Below are 22,400 nucleotides of genomic sequence, written 5' to 3'. Positions count from 1 at the left end.
TATTCCCTCATAAATTTCCCCTCAGAGTGGCCGTGGCTGGAGCGGGCGTGAGGTCAGCAGCTCATATTCCACTGGGACCCTGCAGCCTGTTACCTGTCCCTGAGAGACCACCAGATGGGACAGGAGCACTCAGACTCCAAAAAAGGAAGGGATTCTAAACAACAACCTTTTAAAATATCTTAGAAATAATGTTTCTCCTCCTCAATCTAAGTTTTTCTTTCCTGTGCACATGCAGACTTTTTTCAAGTACTAACTTGACTTTAAACAGTAACCATCCACTGAACAAAGAGAGAACTGTTAAAAAGATTAGGATTTCAATTTATTTTGTCCTTGACTTAGAGCAACTCCCTAATAAGAGTCCTTAGACTCTGAGGAATTGATATAATGATCCTAAAGTTTTGACAGTTGCAATATAAAGTGTATACTAGTTCATGTAACTGTTCATTCCACATTTTAGAGTGAAAATCCTGAGAGAAGGAGTAAAGAAATAAACATGATAAATGAAAAGCAACACTCTCTGTTCTATTCTTAGAAAAAAATGTAAAACATTCTACGATGGGGGTGCCTGGGTGGCTCAGTTGGTTGAGCCTCTGACTCTTGATTTCAGGTCAGGTCATGGTCTGGCGGGGATGGGGGGGAGGGTCGGCGTTGTGAGCTCAGCAGGGAGTCTGCTTGGGATTCTCTCTACCTTGCCCTCTGCCCCTCCCCCAAACTCCCATTCCGTGCGCGGGCGCTCTCTCTCAAAAATAAAATCTTAAAAAAAAAACCCATTCTATGACAAAAAGAATCAATTTCTTGTTTAACATCAGATCTATACCCCTGCTATTTATGTTATTTAATTATAGTTATTACAGTTGCTTTAAACTAACATAATATTAGCTGAGTTATCTTATTTTTATTGCTTGTCCTCATTCTGATGGTATCACTTCTATTTCAAACAGTAGAGACAAAGACAGTGGTAATGAACATGCTATGGATAGAACTAGGGTCTGCAAAGAAACTGACATAACATTCAAAATGGAAACTGATTTAAGAAAGCTTAAATTTTTGAACAAGGAGAATTTTTAGCACAGTGGGGACAATGCAAATGTAATTCTTCTTGATCAAAAGATGGTGAAAATGGAAACTGGACAACTCACAGCCCAAATCCATAACCCTTCTTAATGCACTCTTTTACATCTTCATTTATTTATTTCTCAGCATAATATAAAAATTGTCTCTACAATTGTCAAAAAACATAAGAGAGTCGATACAAGGCTAACTTTATTCAACAAAGAACTTCCAGACAACTAGCTGGAAATAGTACTCATTTTCCAAAAATCTCTGGCTTACTTTCTGTTCTTTTTCTGTCTCTGGCTGTCCACTCATTCTCCTGGCCCTGCTAATTGCTAATTCCTTTAGGCCCATTCTGTTTCCAAGTGTCCTTGGATAACCTTGTTCTTTCCAATCAAGTCTTTGAAAATCTCCTCTCCCAGATAATGTTCATGTTTCCTCTTAGATTTTGTAGTTTCAATTGGATGATTACTTCTGCTTGTGAGAACATATAGGCATATACTTTAAAATAATGTAAATAAAACACTGTGTACTTTAAAACAATGTGAACAACATATATATAGTTACATTAGTTATTCTTTTTTTTTAAGATTTTATTTATTTATTTGACAGAGAGATACACAGTGAGAGAGGGAACACAAGCAGGGGGAGTGGGAGAGGGAGAAGCAGGCTTCCCGCTGAGCAGGGAGCCGGATGCGGGGCTCGATCCCAGGACCCTGGGACCATGACTTGAGCCGAAGGCAGACGCTTAACCATCTGAGCTACCCAGGCACCCCTACATTAGTTATTCTTGATTTTGTCTCTAGACAACTCCACCTAGAGTTCTGCCATCATGCCGGCCATAGATTGGGGGTTCCAAGGACCCCCTTCTTGTGTTTAATTTGCTGGAGTGGCTCATAGAATTCAGGAAAACATTTTACTTACGAGATTACTGGTTTATCATAAAATATGACTCAGGAAACAGCCAGATGGACAAGATGCATAGGGCAAGGTATGGGGGAAGGCCTAAGAGCTTCCATGACCTCTCTAGGACTGCCATCCTTTCCAAATCTCCACTTGTTCACCTACCTGGAAGCTCTTTGAACCCTGTCCTTTTTGGGTTTTTATGGGGGCTTCATGACATAAGTATGATTGATTAAACCCATTGACCACTAGAGTTCCATTCAACTTCTCCCCTCTCCCCTCCCCAGAGGTCAAGGGGTGGGACTGAAAGTTCTAACCCTCTAATCCCATAGTTAGTTCTCTTGGCAACCAGGCCTCATCATTAGGTGGGTCCAAAAGTCACCTTATTAACATAACAAAAAAACACTTTTATGGCTTTGGGCACTTAGGAAATTCTAAGGGCTTTAGGAAATCTGTGCCAGAAATGACCAAATATTTATTTTTTGCTATAAATCACAGTATCACAGTGCCCTACTAAAATACCAACAACCTCCCAAATGATTGCTGCTATGTCATCTAAAGAGCCAAGCCGGGTTAAGTTCTGGGGTTTCAATGTTAGGGTTCAGTTCATATGTGGATTGCCATCATTTTATTATTGTTGTTAAAATATAGGAAGCTTTATTACATGCCAGGCTCTGTGCAATATACTCTACTTACAATATTTCATTTAATTTTAACAACAACCCTTTGACGTGGATAGTATTATTACCCCATTCTATAGATGAGGACGCTGCGACGTGGAGAAGCCATGGTGCCAAGGCCAGAGATGGGATTTGAACCCAAGACTATGGACTCAAAGACATTTTAAAAAAACTGACATTGATATTTTTAAAAATTGCAACCCCATGCCTCCAAATGTACTTCCAAATTCCCCTTTCTGCCATATTTTCCCCTTTAATATACTTCTATATTGCATTTACTTATTGCCTGAGTAGACAGCAGGAATTTTGCTTATTTTGCACACATCTGTTTCCCTAGTGCCTGACACAGTGCCTGGGAGAGCCTGTCACAGAGTAAGTGCTCCATAAATATTTGTTGAGTTGTTAAGGATGATTGTTAAGGAAAATTACGAGGGTATTCTGGAAAACAATTACCAAAACCCCACAAAACTACTTTGCCAAAAGAGTTCTCTCATTTCTGTGGTTGATCCTATGGACTGGAATCAGGTCTTGCAATTTTTCTACTTTTAAAAAATAGTAGGATTTATACATGCATTAAAACTGATGAAGTCCAGAAGTGGAAAGGTTTATCCAAATGACTGCTATAGGGAGAAATGAGAGCATTTAAGACCCCTCTGCAATCCAGGGCGGCACAGCCCTGCTGATGTTGTGCCAGCCCACGGAGCCAGGGGCTAATCTGAAATTGAGCAGCTGCTTAGATAACCAGTGTCATGAAATGATAATTATAATCGTACTCGGGTAAGACTAGAGTCGTCTTCTTCTGATAGGCTTCCTAGAATTAAGATATGCATCTTTTAAGTCATATATTTTAAGTCTCAGTTCTCCAACACATAATTCATAGCACGAATTTACAAAACAGAGAAATCTCATTTTAAGCGCCATCTACGATAAAAATCCTAATAAGTTGTTATGTTTTACTAAATGAGTGAAATTCATAACCCAACTTTAACAAATTTTATATCACAGGATGTATTTATGCCAAAATAAATCCACAGTTAAGCTGTTTCTTCTTAACTAATGCAGATATTTACTGGAATATATAAATGCTGGAAGTAAAGTCCTTCACTATTAATGCTTGTCTTAATAATTACACAATTTACCTTGTCATCAGGAAGCACATGCCAAATAGATATCGTCTTTTCCTCAACTTCATTGTTGATAGACAAATATGAAGGTTGATAGATTTTGGTTGGTTCTAATATTAATACCTTGAAAATATAAGGCAAAGAAACGAGTATCAGTGACTGCAGATTTAAGCCATTTAGAGCTGTTAGAACAACACTGAACTGATGTGGGAGATTATCAGATGAGGCTCTGGGTCCACAGCTGCAGGAAAACCATTTTAACTCCTGATTGTTGCCTTCCCTATGAGTTCTTTGAGCATTTTACGGTATTATACAATTATGTAAGTTCCAATAATATGTCACCTTTTTTGCTAAAGAAATTAGAAATAATTTTTTGAAGTCCATATATTGGTTTGACTATCCCCAGGGAATCTACTCTAATGATATATTTTTAAGGTCTCTTATTTTATCTTGCTGTAAGTGCAAAATCTATTTCATTAAATATAAATGTGTCCAAAAAAAAGGCAGAAATGTGGTAAAGCAAATAATTCTGTACATAGAAAAGATTCCACATATAGAGCATCACATACTATTTTCGGTTTTCTCCTGCCATACTTTATCATCAAGATGTGGTAGTACAGTTTTCATACCTATGTAAATGGATTGAGAAATGATTTTGGTTATTATTGAAAGACTTCTATATATAAGCCAAAGGAATGGACATAGCTGTATGAAATAATAAAAATGTTTCTGTACTCCTTCAAGATAAAACTGGGATCTCCAATAATGATACATTTAGCCTTGTGAGAGATAAAGAGGGAAATAAAACTTACTCCTGTTTTGGAGATGTAGGAGGTGTATATAATAAGTGAGTTGAGAATCTCTCTCAAAGTATGTAGTATAGTATTACTAATATCTGATACTAGGCGCAAATAACATTAGGATACCACACATGCACTGATTTTAAAGGTGATGCAACTATTATCTTTTTACACAGATTTAATTTAAAAGCACCCACCTACATAACAATAAAAAAATTAAAAAAAAAAAGTTCCTCAAAAAATTAAAAATAGAAAAAAAATAAATAAATAAAAGCACCCACCTAGCTCAAATTTCCTCTACAGTCTTAAGGAAAGGAAATACTAAACTATCAGAGAGCCTAGAATAGTTCTTTCTACCCTACTGCTTAAAACTCGAGAAAATTGGCTTTTAGAAAGAATCTTGTATTAAGTAAGTTGACCAAATAAAAGTGGAGGAAAACTCGTCAGAAGACTCCATCAGCAAGGGATTATGGACTCATGATACAATGTAATCTAACGTACAAACTGAGTAAGAAGGCAAGTGGATTAGCCATCTGACTCTTGGCCATCCGCTACAAACCTAGTGTACTGATTTTACGCTATATTTATCACAGAGTAAAATTTATTTAAATTAGGGTACAGAGAACTATGGTGAAAGGGGAATAAGAAAACAAAATTTTTTTTACTTTTGATTATAAAAAACATAAGGGCTTAATTCTCAGTCAGGCTCCAGTTATGAAAATAAGATAGAACAGACCACAAATAAAGCACAGTAAGAGCCCACTGGGGAACATAGTCTGATTTAGGAACATACCAGGTGAATCAAGGTCCAAATTCCAAACAACAGAGAGTGAAGTGGTGCTGTTAATAATGGAAATAAATTTTCAATCAAAACTTAGCAGAACTGGTGCTTTCAAATCTGAGTATCCCAGGGTTGGTGAAATGAAAATGAATAATAGGGAATAAAAGGCGGGTTTTCCAAAATAGCATCCAAGTCACTGTACTGACAAATGAGAATATACCTTGTTCCCTAATGTTGCGGGCACAGAATTTAACATTAGAAAAGCACAGCACCAGGTTATCTCCTCTCTTCTTAAATTATGTCTTTATTGTTGTCTCAAATATTTCTAACAGATAAAATCAGACCTATGTTTTCCTATGTCGAGATGGGATATCAAAATTGGTTGTAATTATCATTGTCTAACCTTTGTCGAGCCCTTTGATCTGCCCTTGAAATGACAAAATGGGAGGAATTCGTAGCATGCATTACAGAGGTCACAGAAAGACTGAGAGAAGGGAAGGAAGAGGAGGCAATTTGACAAAACCAGCTAGATACAACTCACTTGAAAGTATAAACATTCTTGCTTTTAGTTCCTAAACTTTTATACTGGTTAACATTAAAATTGACTGCTAAAAATTTTTTAAAAAAATGAACGGCTAACGTCTTGTATCTGAAGTGGGAAGGAAGGCAGTAAGACCTATAAACCATACAGGGTAGAAATTAAATACAGTTACATGTCTCAGCTCCTACAAGAGTCTGAAAAAGCATCACACTCCACTTCCTCTCACCTGTCCTGGGGTGAGGGGTTGATGGTCTCCTAACTTTTCAATGTAGGAAGGAAAGAAAATACACAGAGATGAGAGGTGAGAAAAAAGAATCAACTGAACTAAACCCAAATAATAATAATAATAAATGAGGGGACTATTCGAATCATTTTGCAAAGAAACTTTTGTCTGTTTTCTTTTACCCAGGGTCACTGTTATTTCTTAGAGGAATGAGAATGGATATGGTAGTGAAATAAATAGGAGCAATCAAATAAAATATTTTCTAATATAAGTCATCTTGGTTTTAGTCAGATCTACTTTAAAAGAAGGATAATGTTATCACCCCAATCAAGACCTACTGTGGCCTTTGTTAAGTGTGAGCTAAAGATGCTATTCTGAGGAGGCCACTCGTTAGCGACTGACATGGCATCACAGGTACTAGAAACCTGCCTTTCTCTATGCGGTGGAACATGGGGAGCAAATTCCAATGGTTGTAGGGAGCAGGCCCAGTGCGAAAGGCAGATGAGGGAAGCAGGAAGGATGGGACTGTACCCAATGTCCAGAATGGCAGCAGATAGTCGACTTAGTAGGTTGTTGCTTTTGGAAAAGGCAGTCCAATTGCCAGTCCCTTTAATTTTTCAATAGCTGATCTAGATTTTTTAAGTGAACTCTCCTTATTTTTCACTTGACTTTATAAACTTTATTTCTCAGTTGAAATATTCTACCTTTTCATCTATTTTGTCTATCTTTTCCTCTATCTTCTTTAACATAGCAATTAGAGTTATTTGAAGTTCTTATCCGGTAACTTCAATACGTGAATCACTTCTGGGCCTGCCTCTATTGGCTCTTTAAGCTCTTTGTTATTTGTCACTTTTTTTTCTGCTTCTTAGAATGTCTAATAATCTTTGACGGTGTCTGACACAATGCAGAGGCTCTGAACCATGTCTTTCCAGAGGTTTCCCCACCCCCGCCCCCTTGCTAGCAGTCAAATTTTTAGTGCATCATCTTGATCCTATCAAGGCTTAGTTTTATTACAGTTTTGTTAGGGTGGGTCTTTTAGTTTCGCCTTTGGTCCTAGGGCATGGGCTTTCTATGTCTCCTCTAAATGCTTGGGGTATTCACCAAGGTCTCATCATTCTGGTTAGACCCAAAGTCCAACATTTTATCCCCGCATTGTTTAAGCTCTGGGATATCTGCTCAGCTCTCAACTTTCTAAAGAATGCTCTCTACCACTCCTGGTCCTGATCTTCTAAATAGCAAGGGGATTCACCTTGATAAGGTTTACTTAAGCCACATAGGTTTCATCTAAAACCCACTTTTAGTCAAATACTGGGACCAGTAGGTGTGTTTATTTACCTTGTGCTTTCCCCTTGTTCACACTATCTAGGAGTTGCTCTAGGACTCAACGGAAATACCCAGGCAGAATTCTGGGATGCATTCTTCAAGACTCCCCCTTCTCCAATACACTGCTCCTCATATTGCAGCTGTCTTAGTGTCCCAAACACTCTTAGAGTCCCTGCCTGCTCTGCCCAAAGAGAATGCCACACCCTGCTAGGGCTCCACTTCCTGGTGCTGCAGCCAGGAAAAGGCCTTAAGGGAAAAAAAGTAGGTGAAGGTGGGACTCACCTCAAGTACCTTCCTGCTCAAGGATCACAACCCTGTGATAATTGCTACGGAATGTCTACAAACAGTATTTTATATATTTGTTCAGATTTTATAGTTATTTATAGCAATACCAATACCATTTATAGCCAGCACTGATGATCTAACTCTCCTTATTTTTAAATGCTGGCATCAAATTCTTTTTCTTTTTTAAATCACCAAGTAGTCTTTTAAACACAAACTTAATCATATGCACCACCCCACACATAATAAGAGAAATACTAATTAAAACGATCCCAATGTACCATTTTTTCATCTGTAAGTTTAGCAAAAGTACAAATATGATAAACATACTTTTTGGGAGAGACTTTAGGCTAGCAGTCAGTCTCGTATGTTGCCAGCGAGGATGTCAATTGATACAATCCCTATGGAGGCAACGTGGCAATATCAATCAATTCCACTTCCGGGAGCTGATCCTACCGATGTAAGTGCACATGTGCTAAATGGCATAGGTACAATAGTGTCTCATTTTAATTTGCATTTTTTTGACTACCCAGTGAGGTTAACTATCTTTTCATATGATTTGCCCATTTTCTTTTTCTTTTGCTTATCAATAATGGGTTTTTTTTTCTTTTTGCCTATTAGGCAAATTGATAACTTTGCTGCATTAGTACTACATATTTTCTCCCTGTCTAGCATTTGCCATGTTTATGATGTTCTTTATTGAACAAAAGTTAGGATTTTTAATGAATCAAATTGGTCAATATTTACCTTTAGGGCTTACAGGTCCCTTTCTTGCTTAAGAAAGCCTCTCACACCTGGACTATATACCTATATTCTCCTAACTTCTCTCTTAATATCTGCTGGTTTTATTTTTTGACATTCACAGTATGACAGACAAATTCATATTAGCCTAATTCAAATTAGCTCAGAATAGCTAGGAGGAGTGGTTTCCTTTCATCGCCAATTTTCTACTCGATCAAGTCAACAGTCAACTCAATACAGACAGTTCTGTGCTGTCTTCTCTCATGGCATTTGCTACCATCGGAGACCCAGCTGCAGGCACGCTGCCAGCTCACTCTGAGACAAGCATTTTCCTAGGCTACACATTATCTAGGCTAGAAAACAAAGTGTTTTTAGTTTGAAGGCTTCTCAGCCGAAGATCCTGCTGAGCTGAAGGCTCCATCGGGAAGGAAGAGTAAAGAAAGCCTGTCAATGCCAGCAATGGATTTAATTAAATGAAACAGATGATCCTATAAACAGGAATTAGGGAACAAGATCTTATAAAAAGAATTGAGAGTTGTCACCACCTGAGTATGGAGGATTGGACTAGAGAGCTCACACAGGGAGATTTATGGCATCACTTGGACGTGGGAAGAGAGGAGCACACACAGTGACTTGTCAGTGGTTCTTGAATTGGATGCTAAAGCATATACTGCTTTGGGCGGTATTCTGAAAACGATCAGGGTGGGAAAGGCACCAGCTGAGAAGATGAGCAATTTATTTTTAAAAGTGTGTGTGTGTATACTATACATATATCTATATCCATATCTAGCCAACATGAGCTGCAAACCGGAACCTGTGAGTCATCATTTCTCATGATCTACTGGGACGGTAAAAAGTGACTGGGAACTGGGGACACTCCATCTAACTCTGACCCATGTGGGTAATGAGCAGTGGAGATCGAATAACAATCCAGGTGCATAACAACACTTTTCACCACAATAATGGTGCCAACATTGACGTCAATGTTAGCCAAACTGTAGTAGGAATTAACAGCAACCTTATGTCTGGTCTTAAGCGATGTGTTGACTAACTGAGGCTAAGCAAGAGACAATCTTTTCTTGGAAAGCACACTTTACAACTTATCGAAAGAAATCACCAAATGCCACGGCAAAAACATAAAAATGTATCTCACTTCCCTGATTTTGAGAAGTTATTTTAAAAAAGTAACACTAGTCCTGTTAGAATCATGGTGCAAAAATGTTCTTTAAATAAAAGAAACAAACTAGAAATGCACCTAAAGTTAAGCTAAATTAAGAGTACTCACTGGAAACCTAACTACGGTAACATCGGTCTTTGTGGCCTCAACCAGGAAATCCATCCAGAAGTCCACGAGCTCCTGTTTGGCCACAGGCTGCTCAGCAGTCAGTTTCACAAAATGCTTATATATCAAAATTGTCTCTACAATTGACTTGAGGTACCTAAAAATGAAAAGACAGAAAACACATAATGGGCAAATTTAAATATCACATTAGTATTTATGTATTCAGATTCACCAAACATTATTCATTATTTGTTACATGTCATGTACACATTATCTCATTCAAATCTTACAGAAATTCAATAAAGTGGGCTTTTTAAAAAAAGATTTATTTATTTGAGAGAGAGAGAGGGAGAGGGAGAGAGAGAGAGAGCATGAGTGGGAGGGGCAGAGGGAGAGGGAGACAGAACCTCATGCAGACTGCACGCTGAGTGCAGAGCTGGATGTCGGGCTCGATCTCAGGACCCTGAGATCACAACTTGAGCTGAAACCAAGAGTCGGCTGCTTAACTGACTGCGCCACCCAGGCACCCCAATAAATTAGGCTGTTTTATCCCCATTTTAAAGATGAGTCAACTGAGGCATAGAGAGCTTAAATTGCTCAAACTGGATGATACATCTTCTGCCAACATGCCTTTTAAAATAATGCCTATCCTCTTCAAGGGAGTGGTTAATGCACTTGTTTTAAAATATGCTTCCTTGAGAAAGCTTTTCTAAATAGATCCTTCATAAGAGATTATTATTTTGCTTCGAAGCAACTTAGCTTATATATTATACAAATATCCTCCAACCTAACAAGACAGATGGTGCCTCAAAGGAAAAAGCTAGGAAAAAATGAGAAGCAAGATAATTATACGAGATAATGGGTAGGCAAGCACTTGTGAACTATAAACATGGAAATTAACAGTAAGTGAATGGAAACTTAAGGCATGGTTTTGCAGTTGTCATTACTATTGCATAAAATAATGTTTTTCTCTGTTGTCAACAGAAGCTGGGACACCTCAAACCAGAACTCTTTGGACCTGTGCTTCAGTCCCCTTCTGTACCATCACAATGATCATTATAAAGAAATGACATATTAGGCTGCCTATAACACGTGCATTGATTGGTTCATTTATTTCATTCCTTGCCGAACACCTACCGTAGACATCCCACTGAGAGCACAGCTTTGTCCCTATGTAGCACCCAGTGCTGATGAGACAGAAATGTAAAAGCTACAAATCACAGCGACCTACGTCTCAATGGGGCTACAACTACGCAGAGGTATGACTAACGAAAGTCAGTCACTCTGAATAGGAATATGATTTAAAAACGACAGAAACACGAAAGCAGGTTTCATGAGATGAACTAATCACACACGCGCTTCTATCTGGATGCAGGGAAGGGTTTTAGGTCGGGGTCTGGTTTGTGGGCAGACGTGATTTAGGAGTGTCCCCAGGTGGAGAAGCGTGCCAGAAGAGGCCTGTGCAGTGCGTGCCGAGACACGAGCGTTGCTGGCCCGTTCCGTGTGACTAGAGAGCCACGTAACTGGGGGTGTGTGACATGATCCGAGGCTGGAGTGCCTAAAGACAAACATTGTTCACCAAGCCAAGCAGGTGACTTTAGCCCCTATGCTGTGAAGAGCCATTAAACTCCACTGATGTAAGGATTTCGGTGGCGGGGAAGGGTCGGCCATGAATTTTAGAAATTTTAGAAAGATCGCTATGGGTGTGACACTGGGGAGGGTTTGCTAATGAGAAGACCTGAATGTGATGAAAGCCTTTGGGGAGCCATGGGGATTTACCGTGGGAAGCATCTCCTCAAGTGGTTCCTCGAAAACAAGTCAGTGGCCCAGGCTCTGAGCCAATCTGAGCCTTTCTTGGTATCATGGTAAATCTTTTAAAGCCTTTACAGCTAGTAATCATTACCTGTGATGCATAATAAAATCAGCATTGTTTTCCAAAATAGACCTAAATGCTTTCATCTCTTCAATTACCACATACATAAAGATGAGACTTGGGGGGACTCCAAGAACAATTTGAAATTAGAAAAAGGCACACATACAAGAAGCATTCAAAGGTATGAATAAGCCATAAGCATAAAGAAGTGAAAATCAAGCATGAGAATCCCCAAACTGAGACTGGATCATAAAGAGAACAAAGGGTGTATGTTTGGGGCAGAAACATGGGAGGCTGACATGAAAATCTGGGAATCTACCAATTCGATGTGCAGGTGTCAGATCTGGCTTCCTGTGGGTCCCACCGGCCAACTTGGGCTAGCGGGTTGCTCAGCGTCATGAAAAGGCTAAGCCAAAGGCAAGCAGACATCACCTTGCCTCCAAAGTCATCAGAACCTATATTCAACACATTTTATTTATGAATATCAGTTTTTTCTCTAAATTCTGCATTTTATTCTGTAAGCAAATAAAATCATCGAATCGTCAGTTCAACAAATATAACAATTTGGAAATAAGTGATAAGAGTTGTTTATTAAAAGTACTTGTTCAAACACAAAAGACTTTACTATTACCATGCCGGTGTCTTCAGTTTAAAAAGCTTTTCAGATGCTTGGATGACTCTCATGTGGTCATTGGCCAGGACACTGGCACCCAGAAAAAATCCAACTTCCCAGTAGCTCTGGAGTTTTTCTAAGTTTCCCTTTTTACCAAGGAGGCTACTCAGCTTCACTCCTAGAAGATCATCAGGAAGTACGGTGTTACAAACACACAGCACCCAGGCAGAGCAGACTTTTTATTAAAAACAAAATTGAGTTTTCATTCCTCCTTTCAGATTCAAATAGCTTTAAGTTTCAATTATAAAAGGGGCTTACATTCATTGTGGAAAAAAAAAGTCCCTTTAATTTGAAGATCCAAAGATAACTGCCACTGTCACTTTGATGTATATCATTCCAGAATTTTAATGTATGCTTGCACTGCATATGCATAAATCGAAAGGTGAGAATATTTTGTTATGTAACCACCTTGCTTCCCTTATAATATCATGGTTCTTTAGTTACTTGAAAGGGAAATATGCTACACTATCAGTTGCAGTATAAAAGTATACAGTATATATATTTTGCAAGAGTAAAATGCTACAATAATTCATGATAATTTTATATGCAAAAACAATTATATACTTATAAAGTTAAAGAAATAAGGGAACTGACAGACAACACTGTCTAGATTACTGTTGCTTTGTAACAAGACTTGAAAGTCAGGTAATTTAAATCCTCCAATTTCTTCTTCCCACATTGTTTTGATTCTTCCTGGTGTTTTTCATTTCATTATAAATTTTTGTCTCTACGCTGCCTGGTGTTATTTTTGCATTTGTAATCCTTTGTTTGCTTAAAGAGAATATATCCTTGTAGAATTGTTAAGTGCCACTAACATTCACAACAGTAAAGTATCAGGAAAATTATCTGAGATTTGAGAACAAGGTAAAAAGGTGGGACATGTCATCTCAGTATCTCACAAGGGCATCAGGCCACACTTGAGGACAGTCTAGGGAAAGTGTAGCAAGTTCATCTCACTGTTTACTATTCATTAAAGATCTCAGACTTAGAGAAGTTTACTTGTTAACTTGCATGTTTTTGTAGTAGAGATGCAAATAATTTCTGTCTAGTAAAACAGATAATCCCTAAGATTTATGACCTATTGGGACTGAACTAGTTTTTTTTTTTTTTCAATCAAACTCAGAAATGTCATCCTAACATTTCTTTGTTAAATTATCTATGTATACCCTAGCTTCTAAAATGCACTTTGAACTAGACATATCCTCTTATTGTTTTCCATATTAATGGAGTTAAGTAAAATTTTTTAAAAAAGACTTATGTTATTTATTTTTTAGAAAGAGAGAATCCCAAGCAGACTCCCAGCGAAGTGTGAAGCTCAACACGGGGCTCGATCTCACAACCCTGAGATCACTACCTGAGCCGAAATCAAGAGTCAGACACTCAACCGACTGAGCCACCCAGGTGCCCCTAAAAATCTTTTCCAAGTATTCTATTTGATATTTCCTGAGAATTATGAATTTTTTGGGAAAATTATACTTCAACAAAACAAAATAATCTTTAAAAACTTTATGCTACTTTTTATGACATAATACTTCAGCCCTGAGTATTTCAAGAAAAAGTCACCATTTGGGAACCCTTCACATTTTGTCATAAGTTAGAAAGAGAATGGCTTTGCTCCCTGATAATTTCATAAGATGAAAAAATTACACCCAGGTATGCAACAACATCCATGATCTCCTATCTGAGTATAATAACAAATTCAACGAATACAAAGGAAAGAAGAAAATGCAGAGGGAAAATGAGATACTAAAAATGGGTGTTTCTACTAACTTCATTTGAAAAGGAGCTCTTTTTATTGTGTCATGCTTGCAGAACAATGAACCAAGGATTGATCTAGCAGGAAATCATGTCAAACATTTAAACAGGGACTATGAAAATGTGTAATTGTAAAATTACAGTAACAGTTTTAAAATAAAATTTCAGGTTTATTCTTGTATGCCAGAAGTTCATATTATGAGGGTGACATTTAGCTTTGACCTTGGCATGAATGTGTCACGTGTTCGTGTTGTTTGACTTATTTTTATAGCCACTGTGATTCCTATTAGCTGGACATTAGATCTTAAAATTTGGGCTAAACATTTTTGGCGAGACTGTTTTACGGGAGATGCTGCTTGCTCCATGCTCATCGCATGAAGAGGCACCATTGGGCCAACTCACTATTAGGGTTGCTGGTTGGATCACTGAGAGCCAGATCGCTGGAGGGCATATATATAGAATGGACTGCATAGGCACATTTGTCCTTTGCGACTAACAAGCAATCTGTGAGGGAGCTTTGGTATCAGGTAAATATGGTTGAATGAAATTTTAAAAAATAAACATTTTCATTTAATGATTTAACTTTTAATTGATGATCCTTGCCAAAATCATTATTTCAACATCACTATCATTGTCATTCTTACCATTCTCTCTACTTTGTTAACTAGAATTCTTTTGAAGAGTACATTTTCTTTCGGAATAATACATTAAGAAGAGCTTCTATCTCATCAACCAGATGAGCTATAATATCTCTTAAAAAAGAAGGGAAGGTACCTAATTTCTTCCCTATAATTTCCAAGTATCTGAGAAATTGGTCACCTCCATACAGAAGAAATGAGCTGTTCTGTGGTTGGTGATGGATTTTGTTCTTGTTTTGATTTCCTTTTTAGAATTATCTTTATAGAATCATGGACTTTCATATTCAGTAATACAGATTTCATTTTTATTGCTCCCTGAAAATGAGATTCAAATAGTGGTTTGTCTCAATTCCAAGCATAATGTTCTTTTATTACATCATCATTATTGTTGGGGACCCAAACCTATAATTCTGACTCTCTCCCATAAAATGTCTCATAGTTGAAAAAGTCCGCAGAAGATGGGAAAATCATCTTTTATTTGGCTAACATCTGAATATTAATTTTAAGTCTTGTGAAGCTGAAAATAGGAAGAACATGTAAGATGTGGTTCTGTGTTTTCAAATCCTAGTTCTAAATAGTCTAAACATCAATGCTTATTCAAAAACTGGGAAAGTGAAACACAGATCATGAAACAGTTAGTCTTAACCTCAGACACACACACAACTAGAATTGAGAGCCTTTGGACAGTACGTGAGGAGAATTAAGAATCGGGTCTTACCTTAGAGATCTTAAACTTAAGATGATATGTTTATGGTTATGTTTTGGTATCTTAATTTTTAATTGCTTACCTTTTATAAATAAATCAAAATTTCAAATGCACCTGAAGAAGGGATTTTATTTATAAAAAAAAAAGTCTGATTACTAAAGGGAGCTCAGTAATTCAGGCTAATTTGTACATTTGCAGGGGGCCAAGAGAATGAATGGAAGAAGATATAAATTACTGAGAAATTTGATTAGAGCATTTAAAAAATGCTTTTTAAAAATATATCTTTAAAATATGCAAAATGTGTTATTTATTAATCTTATTTTTATTCCATACTATTAATATTATATTAGACAATTTACTTAATCTGTTTTTCCTTGAAAATCCTTTTAATTCTATTTTACCATAAAAAAATTAACTTTAGGTCAGCCTATGATGATGAGTATAATTTATTATTGAGTAGAATCTAAAGTAGTGAGTTTTAATTGCATTTTAGTTATAAAGGACATAAAATTTGGAGTGTATGTCACAGTATTTTAGAAACCTAAAATTTGAATTAAAAATTCATCATCAAGTCACATTTTAAGTCTGTGTATGTTTTAGGGGCACCTGGGTGGCTCAGTCGTTAAGCGTCTGCCTTCGGCTAGGGTCATTATCCCGGGGTCTTGGGATCGAGCCCCTCATCGGGCTCCCTGCTCCGCAGGAAGCCTGCTTCTGCCTCTCCCACTCCCCCTGCTTGTGTTCCCTCTCTCTCTGTCTCTCTCTCTCTGTCAAAAAAAAAAAAAATAAAAATAAATAAATAATTTAAAAAGTCTGTTTATGTTCTGCACTTTCCAATATTTAAAATTCAACTTCATATGTTTCCAATTGCTTGCTTAACATGTATTATGAATGAGTTCTTCTTGGAAAAAAAAATTAAGGTATGTTTTCTTTACAAAGTTATATTAATCAGTTCCTCAAACCTCAGAGTGCTGACCATTCTTCTTTTCCCTCAGCTTTATTATAATACACATCTGACATATTGTGTAAGTTTAAGGTGTAAAACGTGTTTCTTTGATCCACTACATATTGCAAAATGGTCACCACCAGGTGTTAGCTAATACTCCCATCACATCACATAATTATCATTTCTTTTTTGCAATGAGATCTACTCTCTTAGCAGAGTGCTGATCATTTTAACCTATATTTAACTTAAAAGTGAGAATTTAGAGTAGGTACATTTTCAAGCCGCTGTGCTAATGCTCTATCAACACATGCAGATCAGTGTCAATTCCTGTAATGATCTGGAGGACTTAATAAAACTTCACCTTAAGTTCAAGAACATAGCCGTACAAATTATTTTTAGATCGCTAGTACTTAAAGAGTTTTGGCTAGTGTAGAGTTTGAAAATCAACCTTAGATACAAAATTTTTTTATAATCACAATTCCTGAGTACAAATTGCCATGTATTTTCTCTGATTTCATTTACCAACTGAAAAAAATTATTTCAAATAAAGGTTTGTGCATTGAATACCAGTGCAATCCAGCAGCAACAAGTATTTTATCATTCTTTTAGTCTGGGCCCTTTCACAAATTATTTAGATTTATTTTTAGTCATTTGAGACACAGAGATACAGAGAGAGAGAGAGAGCATGAGCAGGGGGAGAGGCAGAGGGAGAGGGAGAAGCAGGCTCCCCACTGAGCCAGGAGCCCGGCGTGGGGCTCAATCCCAGGACCCTGAGATCATGACTTGAACTGAAGGCAGATGCTTAACGACTGAGCCACCCAGACACCCTTCAAAAATTATTTAATACTCAAACTTTGCTGTCAAGGATTTCCCAGAACATTACACATGGCTATTTTATAACCCCTTCCCAAATGATGTAAAAAAAAAAAGTCTAGGACTCATTTTTCTTCAAGGAAAATTAAACAGAAACAGTCTCCAGTTAAAAATCTTAAAGGAAAAGGTTCTTCTACAATTTACAGATTCACTAAGATCAATTTTTTTTCCTCTATGAAAAATATGGCATAATATTTCTAGGTCTGTAGTAATGACTTCTACAAGAGTTGGAAAGATTCCCTGAAAGAGAATGGTTAGAAACTGAGAGAGAGCAAAATCTCACTACCATAGACAGTTTTCCAGTATGCAAAACTTAAAAAAATATTATTAAAGCCAGAAGCAAAAAAAAAAAAAAAAAATCACACAAAATTTATTCACTAAGATGCAGTAAATCTTCACATTCCAAAGAAGGGTGAGCAGATGAGACAATGTCCACAGATAAAAGGGACAAAAGCACATTCTATCAATGGCTACAATTCAGAGATGGTCTCTAAGGAGACTAGTCACTGCCAAGACTGCCATCTGCTTGATCTGCTGTTCTTGGGGGGCTTTGGGAGGCTTCACCTCCAATACCACTGAAATCACAGTGCTTGAAGGTGTGTAAGAGAATCAGAAATAGAAAATATCAGAGGTCTTTTCTCCGTCTTCTCCTACTTCTTCTTCTTCTTCTTCTCCTTCTTCTTTCCACCTCCTCCTCTAAATCTAAAATAGGAAATGTTCCTGATGTTCTAAACACTACCTTATTTGGGAGTTGGGGCTGAATGCAGAGCCCATATTTTCAATATTAATTTGTGCTGTAACAATAAATATTAACCAGGATGTTTTTAGAAACAGGCAAAATACACTAAAAACCAAATGACATCCCAGTATCAGGATTCTGAACAATAGTATGAAACACTAAACAAGGAGATACAGTAATAGAAAATCTATAGAAATAGTAACAAAAAGCAAACGGTCTATCTGTCAATGATTCTTTTTCTTTGTGCCAAGTTGGGTCCAGTTTCTTGATTTCCATGTAAAATATCAAGCTGTAATTACCAACTTTCCGGAGCTCAAAGGAAGATTCAAACTGATGCCCAGCCGCCAAGAGAAGGACCGCGTAATTAATTCCTGACTGTAGTGATGGCTCAGATTCAAATGCCTTTTTGAACCTATTAAAAAAAAACAAATGTACAAGTTTACTTCCTCAATCATGAAACTCTGGGTGTGCAATAGCTTCTGTTTGCATAACTCCAAAGCCTGAGCAAGCAAAAATATTCCACTGGCCTTCATCCCAGAATGTAGTGTGCTGTGCTATTAGAATTTAATGCTTAAGTAACTGCCTCTCCTTGCCCTCGGCCCCACTGCATTCCCCTGCTTAGCTTACCTGTATCATAGTAGCCTCTGTCTTCTAAAAAAATCCTCTTTTCAACAATCTACCAGAAATGTGACAGAGTGTGTGTGTGTGTGTGTGTGTGTACACACATGTGTAAGCAGTGGTAATTAAAAAATAAGAACCCTGTACCCATTTTTAAAAGTGGTTTTTAAAAAGCCTTAAAAATACACAAAGCAATGAGGGTACCATCTAGGTAACACACTGAGACAATGAGTTTCATAAGTGTGATGCGGAAATGAAATAAAGAATGCCAATTGCACTAAGAAATTAAGAAAAACAGAGATTGTGCCTGTGCATACTAATTTTGGCTCAAAGAGAATAAGAACCCTTTTCTGAATATGCATGAAACTAAATATCAACCTTTGAAAAACACTTGGACATTTGAAAAGACTTCAGTGTTTGCACATCCACTGTATTTTCAAGGTAATACTTCTTAGATTCTGTCCAAGTACTTCCTCACATACATCATTTAACAGGCAACAATATTCAATATTATTACATTTGGGATCACGAAGAAAAAAAATAAACACCCTGGTGACCATTAGAAATTGCTTGAGACAAACATGAAAAATGAAGTCTTTACTTTAAAAAGTCAAATTAAGGAAAATTTAAGGACTACATACTGAATGAATGACCATTTGATGATACAAAAAAAAAAAAAGGTTATATATATAAGAAAAAAATACATTACAATTCCGAGATAAAGGCATTCCCACTTAAATCATTAACTGTTAAAATAAAAGATAGGAAGAGCAAAAGTGGTGGCAGGCATACCAGTGTGCATTACAGTATACTCTTGGCTTTTATACATTCTTGAAATTTTCCATAACTTAAAATGATAAGTTAAACTTCAAAAGGAAAGAAAAAGTACATTTTTCTGGATATGAAGGATCATGTGCCCTTTTTAAGGGTCTTAATTTTTATTTATGCACAATAGTCACTTCTAATGCATGATAGTCAAGTTTTTTTTTTAAAGATTTATTCATTTATTTGAGAGAGAGAGAGAGCATGTGCGCATGTGTGAGTGGGGAGAGGCGCAGAGGGAGAGAATCTCAAGCAGACTCTGTGCTGAGCACAGAGCCTGATGCAGCGCTTGATCCCACTACCCATGAGATCATGACATGAGTCAAAACCAAGAGTCAGACGCTTAACCCACTGAGCCACCCAGGCACCCCGGGTCTTATTTTTTAAATAGAATAAGTATCTCTGAATGGAAACAAAAATCAAGTAAGTATTAATCTTAACTAGTTGGCTCAAATAATTATGGAGATGGAGGAAGAATAGAAAATTTCCAAGTGCATCACTGTTGATGATCAAAAAGCATTTTTACCTCTCCAGAAGTATAGGTGTTTCCCAATTCTAAGATGGAAAAAACATGCTCCCAGACTGCTGATATTTAAAACTAGTCATATAAAGGAAAGACATGATTTTTAAATCTTAGACTCATGTAAGTCTCAAAGGTTTTTGTGTTTGTTCAGACGCAAGTAGAAGGTCCCACTAAAAAGAGTATAGAAGAAGAAAGAAGTTGTATACTTTCTTTTCTACCAATTCATATCAAGATATGCAATATTTTCAACAAATAAATTCTTTCATTTCTCCTGAAACCAAAGAACATGGAATTTCTCTTAAAGATATTAAAGGAAAAATGCAAAAAGCAAGACATGCCCAAATTAATCAATAAAAATTGACTAAGGACTTCCTATGTGCCAAAACCAACCAAAATGAAAAGTTTGGCTTACATCTATTTTTATGTTCCCATAAACAATATATATTTTTATGTTTTTAACCAAAATATGAATGCCAATAAAATTAATAATTTATATTTTTCTAGTATTCATAGCACTCCATGACAATGACTTCAGTATTGAGGAGAAAGTCTTAACATCTTCTGGATTCTCCTGGCGATTAAGATAACATGTAGGTATGTTACAAGAGAAATAAAATCCTGTCATATATTATTAATATACCACTCATAGGAATTAAGAATTCTCACACACTGTCAGCATAAATTAGTACAGTATTTCTTGGTTGAAATTTGCCAATATATGTCAAAATTGTAAAATTTAAAAAAATTATGCATATCTGTTGACACAACAATTACACATCTATGAATTATACTAAGGAGAAGCTCAAATATGTAATCAAAAATTCAGTTACAAGGATATTTGTTATAAGTTGAAAAAAGTACTCTAAATTTCCAACATTATAAAATGTGATAGGGAATAAAATGTATTCCAAATGTTTGAAAGCTATATAACCATTTAAGTTCAAGAAGAATATTCAATGCTGGGGGGAAAACTTTAGCTTCAAAGTAGATGTAGTAGTCTATTTAGAAGCCATCACTTCTGCTATAACAACTATGCGGAAAAAGGATACATAATCGAAAACATATTTTTATAGACACTGGAGATCTATGGAAGCAACAATTAAAAACATCATTGAAATAAAGCTTCAGAGAGGGAAGTGCCCTTCCAAGATGAGCTGAATTGCTTTGTCTTCTATAGGGGCATTTGCTCATTCTGACCACAAGATGAGGGTTGGGCTTGGCATCGGCAGAGAAACTTCCTCTCTGAAACTCTACCGGGGAAAAGAGAAACTAGTGGATTTCCTGATAGTTGCATGGGTTGGCATGATGGAATGAAACCTGGAGGAGCCTCAAACATGTAGCCAGTTTTCTCCACAGGACATTTGTTGAATAGTGGGTTGTATAGGAGGCTGGGAGATAAGTTAGGGCTGGGGTGGCAAAATAAATCTCCTCAAGTCTGGCAGGACTTAGCAGGTGGAGCCTGCAACAAATATATGACAATCTCCTCCTTAAAAAAAATTACCAAATTTTAGAGCTGTATGATGTGAAAGAACAAAGAGTTAAACTCAAAACTTCAAAGGGCAGATATGAAATTGCCCACAGTACTTAGGGATAAGTAGATAGAGACCTGCTTGGCTCTTAATCAAAAGCTGAAACAAAATCAAGATAGACTGGGTCAGCTAAAACTGAAACCCAGACCAACTCAACTCAATAGCATTTTTCTATAAAGATTTATTTATTTATTTGAGGGGGGGAGAGGGGCAGAGGGTAAGGGAGAAAGAATCTTTTTTTTTTTAAAGATTTTATTTATTCATTTGAGAGAGAGAGAGGGACAGAGAGAGCACACAAGCAGGGGGAGAGGCAGAGGGAGAGGGAGAAGCAGACTCCCTGCTGAGCCAGATGGGAGCTGGATGTGGGGCTCCAGCCCAGTACCCAGAGATCATGACCTGAGTCGAAGGCAGACACTTAACCATCTGAGCCACCCAGGCACCCCAAGGGAGAAAGAATCTTAAACAGACTCCGCGCTGAGTGTGGAACCCCATGTGGGCTCAATCTAAGGACCCTGAGATCACGACCTGAGCCAAAACCAAGACTCAGATGCTCAACTAACTGGCCTACCCAGGCGCCCCAACTCAATTGCATTTTTTGAAGTAATCAGCTTCTTATCCTATCCAGCTAACAAAGGAAAGTGAGAACTTTCTGAGAGAGAAAATAAACCATCTTCAGTCTTGAAAATTCTTAAATACAAAATATATGGGATACAATAACTATGAGACATGCAAAAAGCCAGAAAAATGTGACCAATAAACAAAAGAGCAAAAATAGACAAGAGCAGCTGACTCAGAGATAATTCAGATGTTGGAGTTTATAAACAAGGAGTTTAAACTAATTATTACAAATATGATAAAAATCAAGAAAAAGATGGACAAAAGGGATAAAAAGATAAACAATTTCATTAGGGGGTTGGAATCTTAAAAAGAAGAATCAAAAAGAATCTTTGTATGGGTTTAATAGCAGACCACACA

The 22,400-nt window shown here is 37.0% G+C and overlaps 1 protein-coding gene across 1 annotated transcript in view; it reads right to left on the bottom strand.

Moving 5' to 3' along the window:
• The window catches only part of MAP3K5 (mitogen-activated protein kinase kinase kinase 5), a 192,070-nt gene that overhangs the window by 76,213 nt on the left and 93,457 nt on the right, over positions 1-22,400 (bottom strand). Inside the window, exons 8-11 of the mRNA XM_032407803.1 lie at positions 18,233-18,345; positions 12,238-12,397; positions 9,737-9,890; positions 3,776-3,883 (exon numbers count right to left, since the gene is read on the bottom strand). Of these exons, the coding sequence (XP_032263694.1) occupies positions 3,776-3,883; positions 9,737-9,890; positions 12,238-12,397; positions 18,233-18,345 (535 nt within the window). The remainder of the gene's footprint in view (positions 1-3,775; positions 3,884-9,736; positions 9,891-12,237; positions 12,398-18,232; positions 18,346-22,400) is intronic.

This window comes from Phoca vitulina, unplaced genomic scaffold (genome assembly GCF_004348235.1).
Source record: "Phoca vitulina isolate PV1807 unplaced genomic scaffold, GSC_HSeal_1.0 scaffold9, whole genome shotgun sequence".
Lineage (NCBI taxonomy): Eukaryota > Metazoa > Chordata > Mammalia > Carnivora > Phocidae > Phoca > Phoca vitulina.
This window is presented reverse-complemented; position numbering and strand designations above follow the sequence as displayed.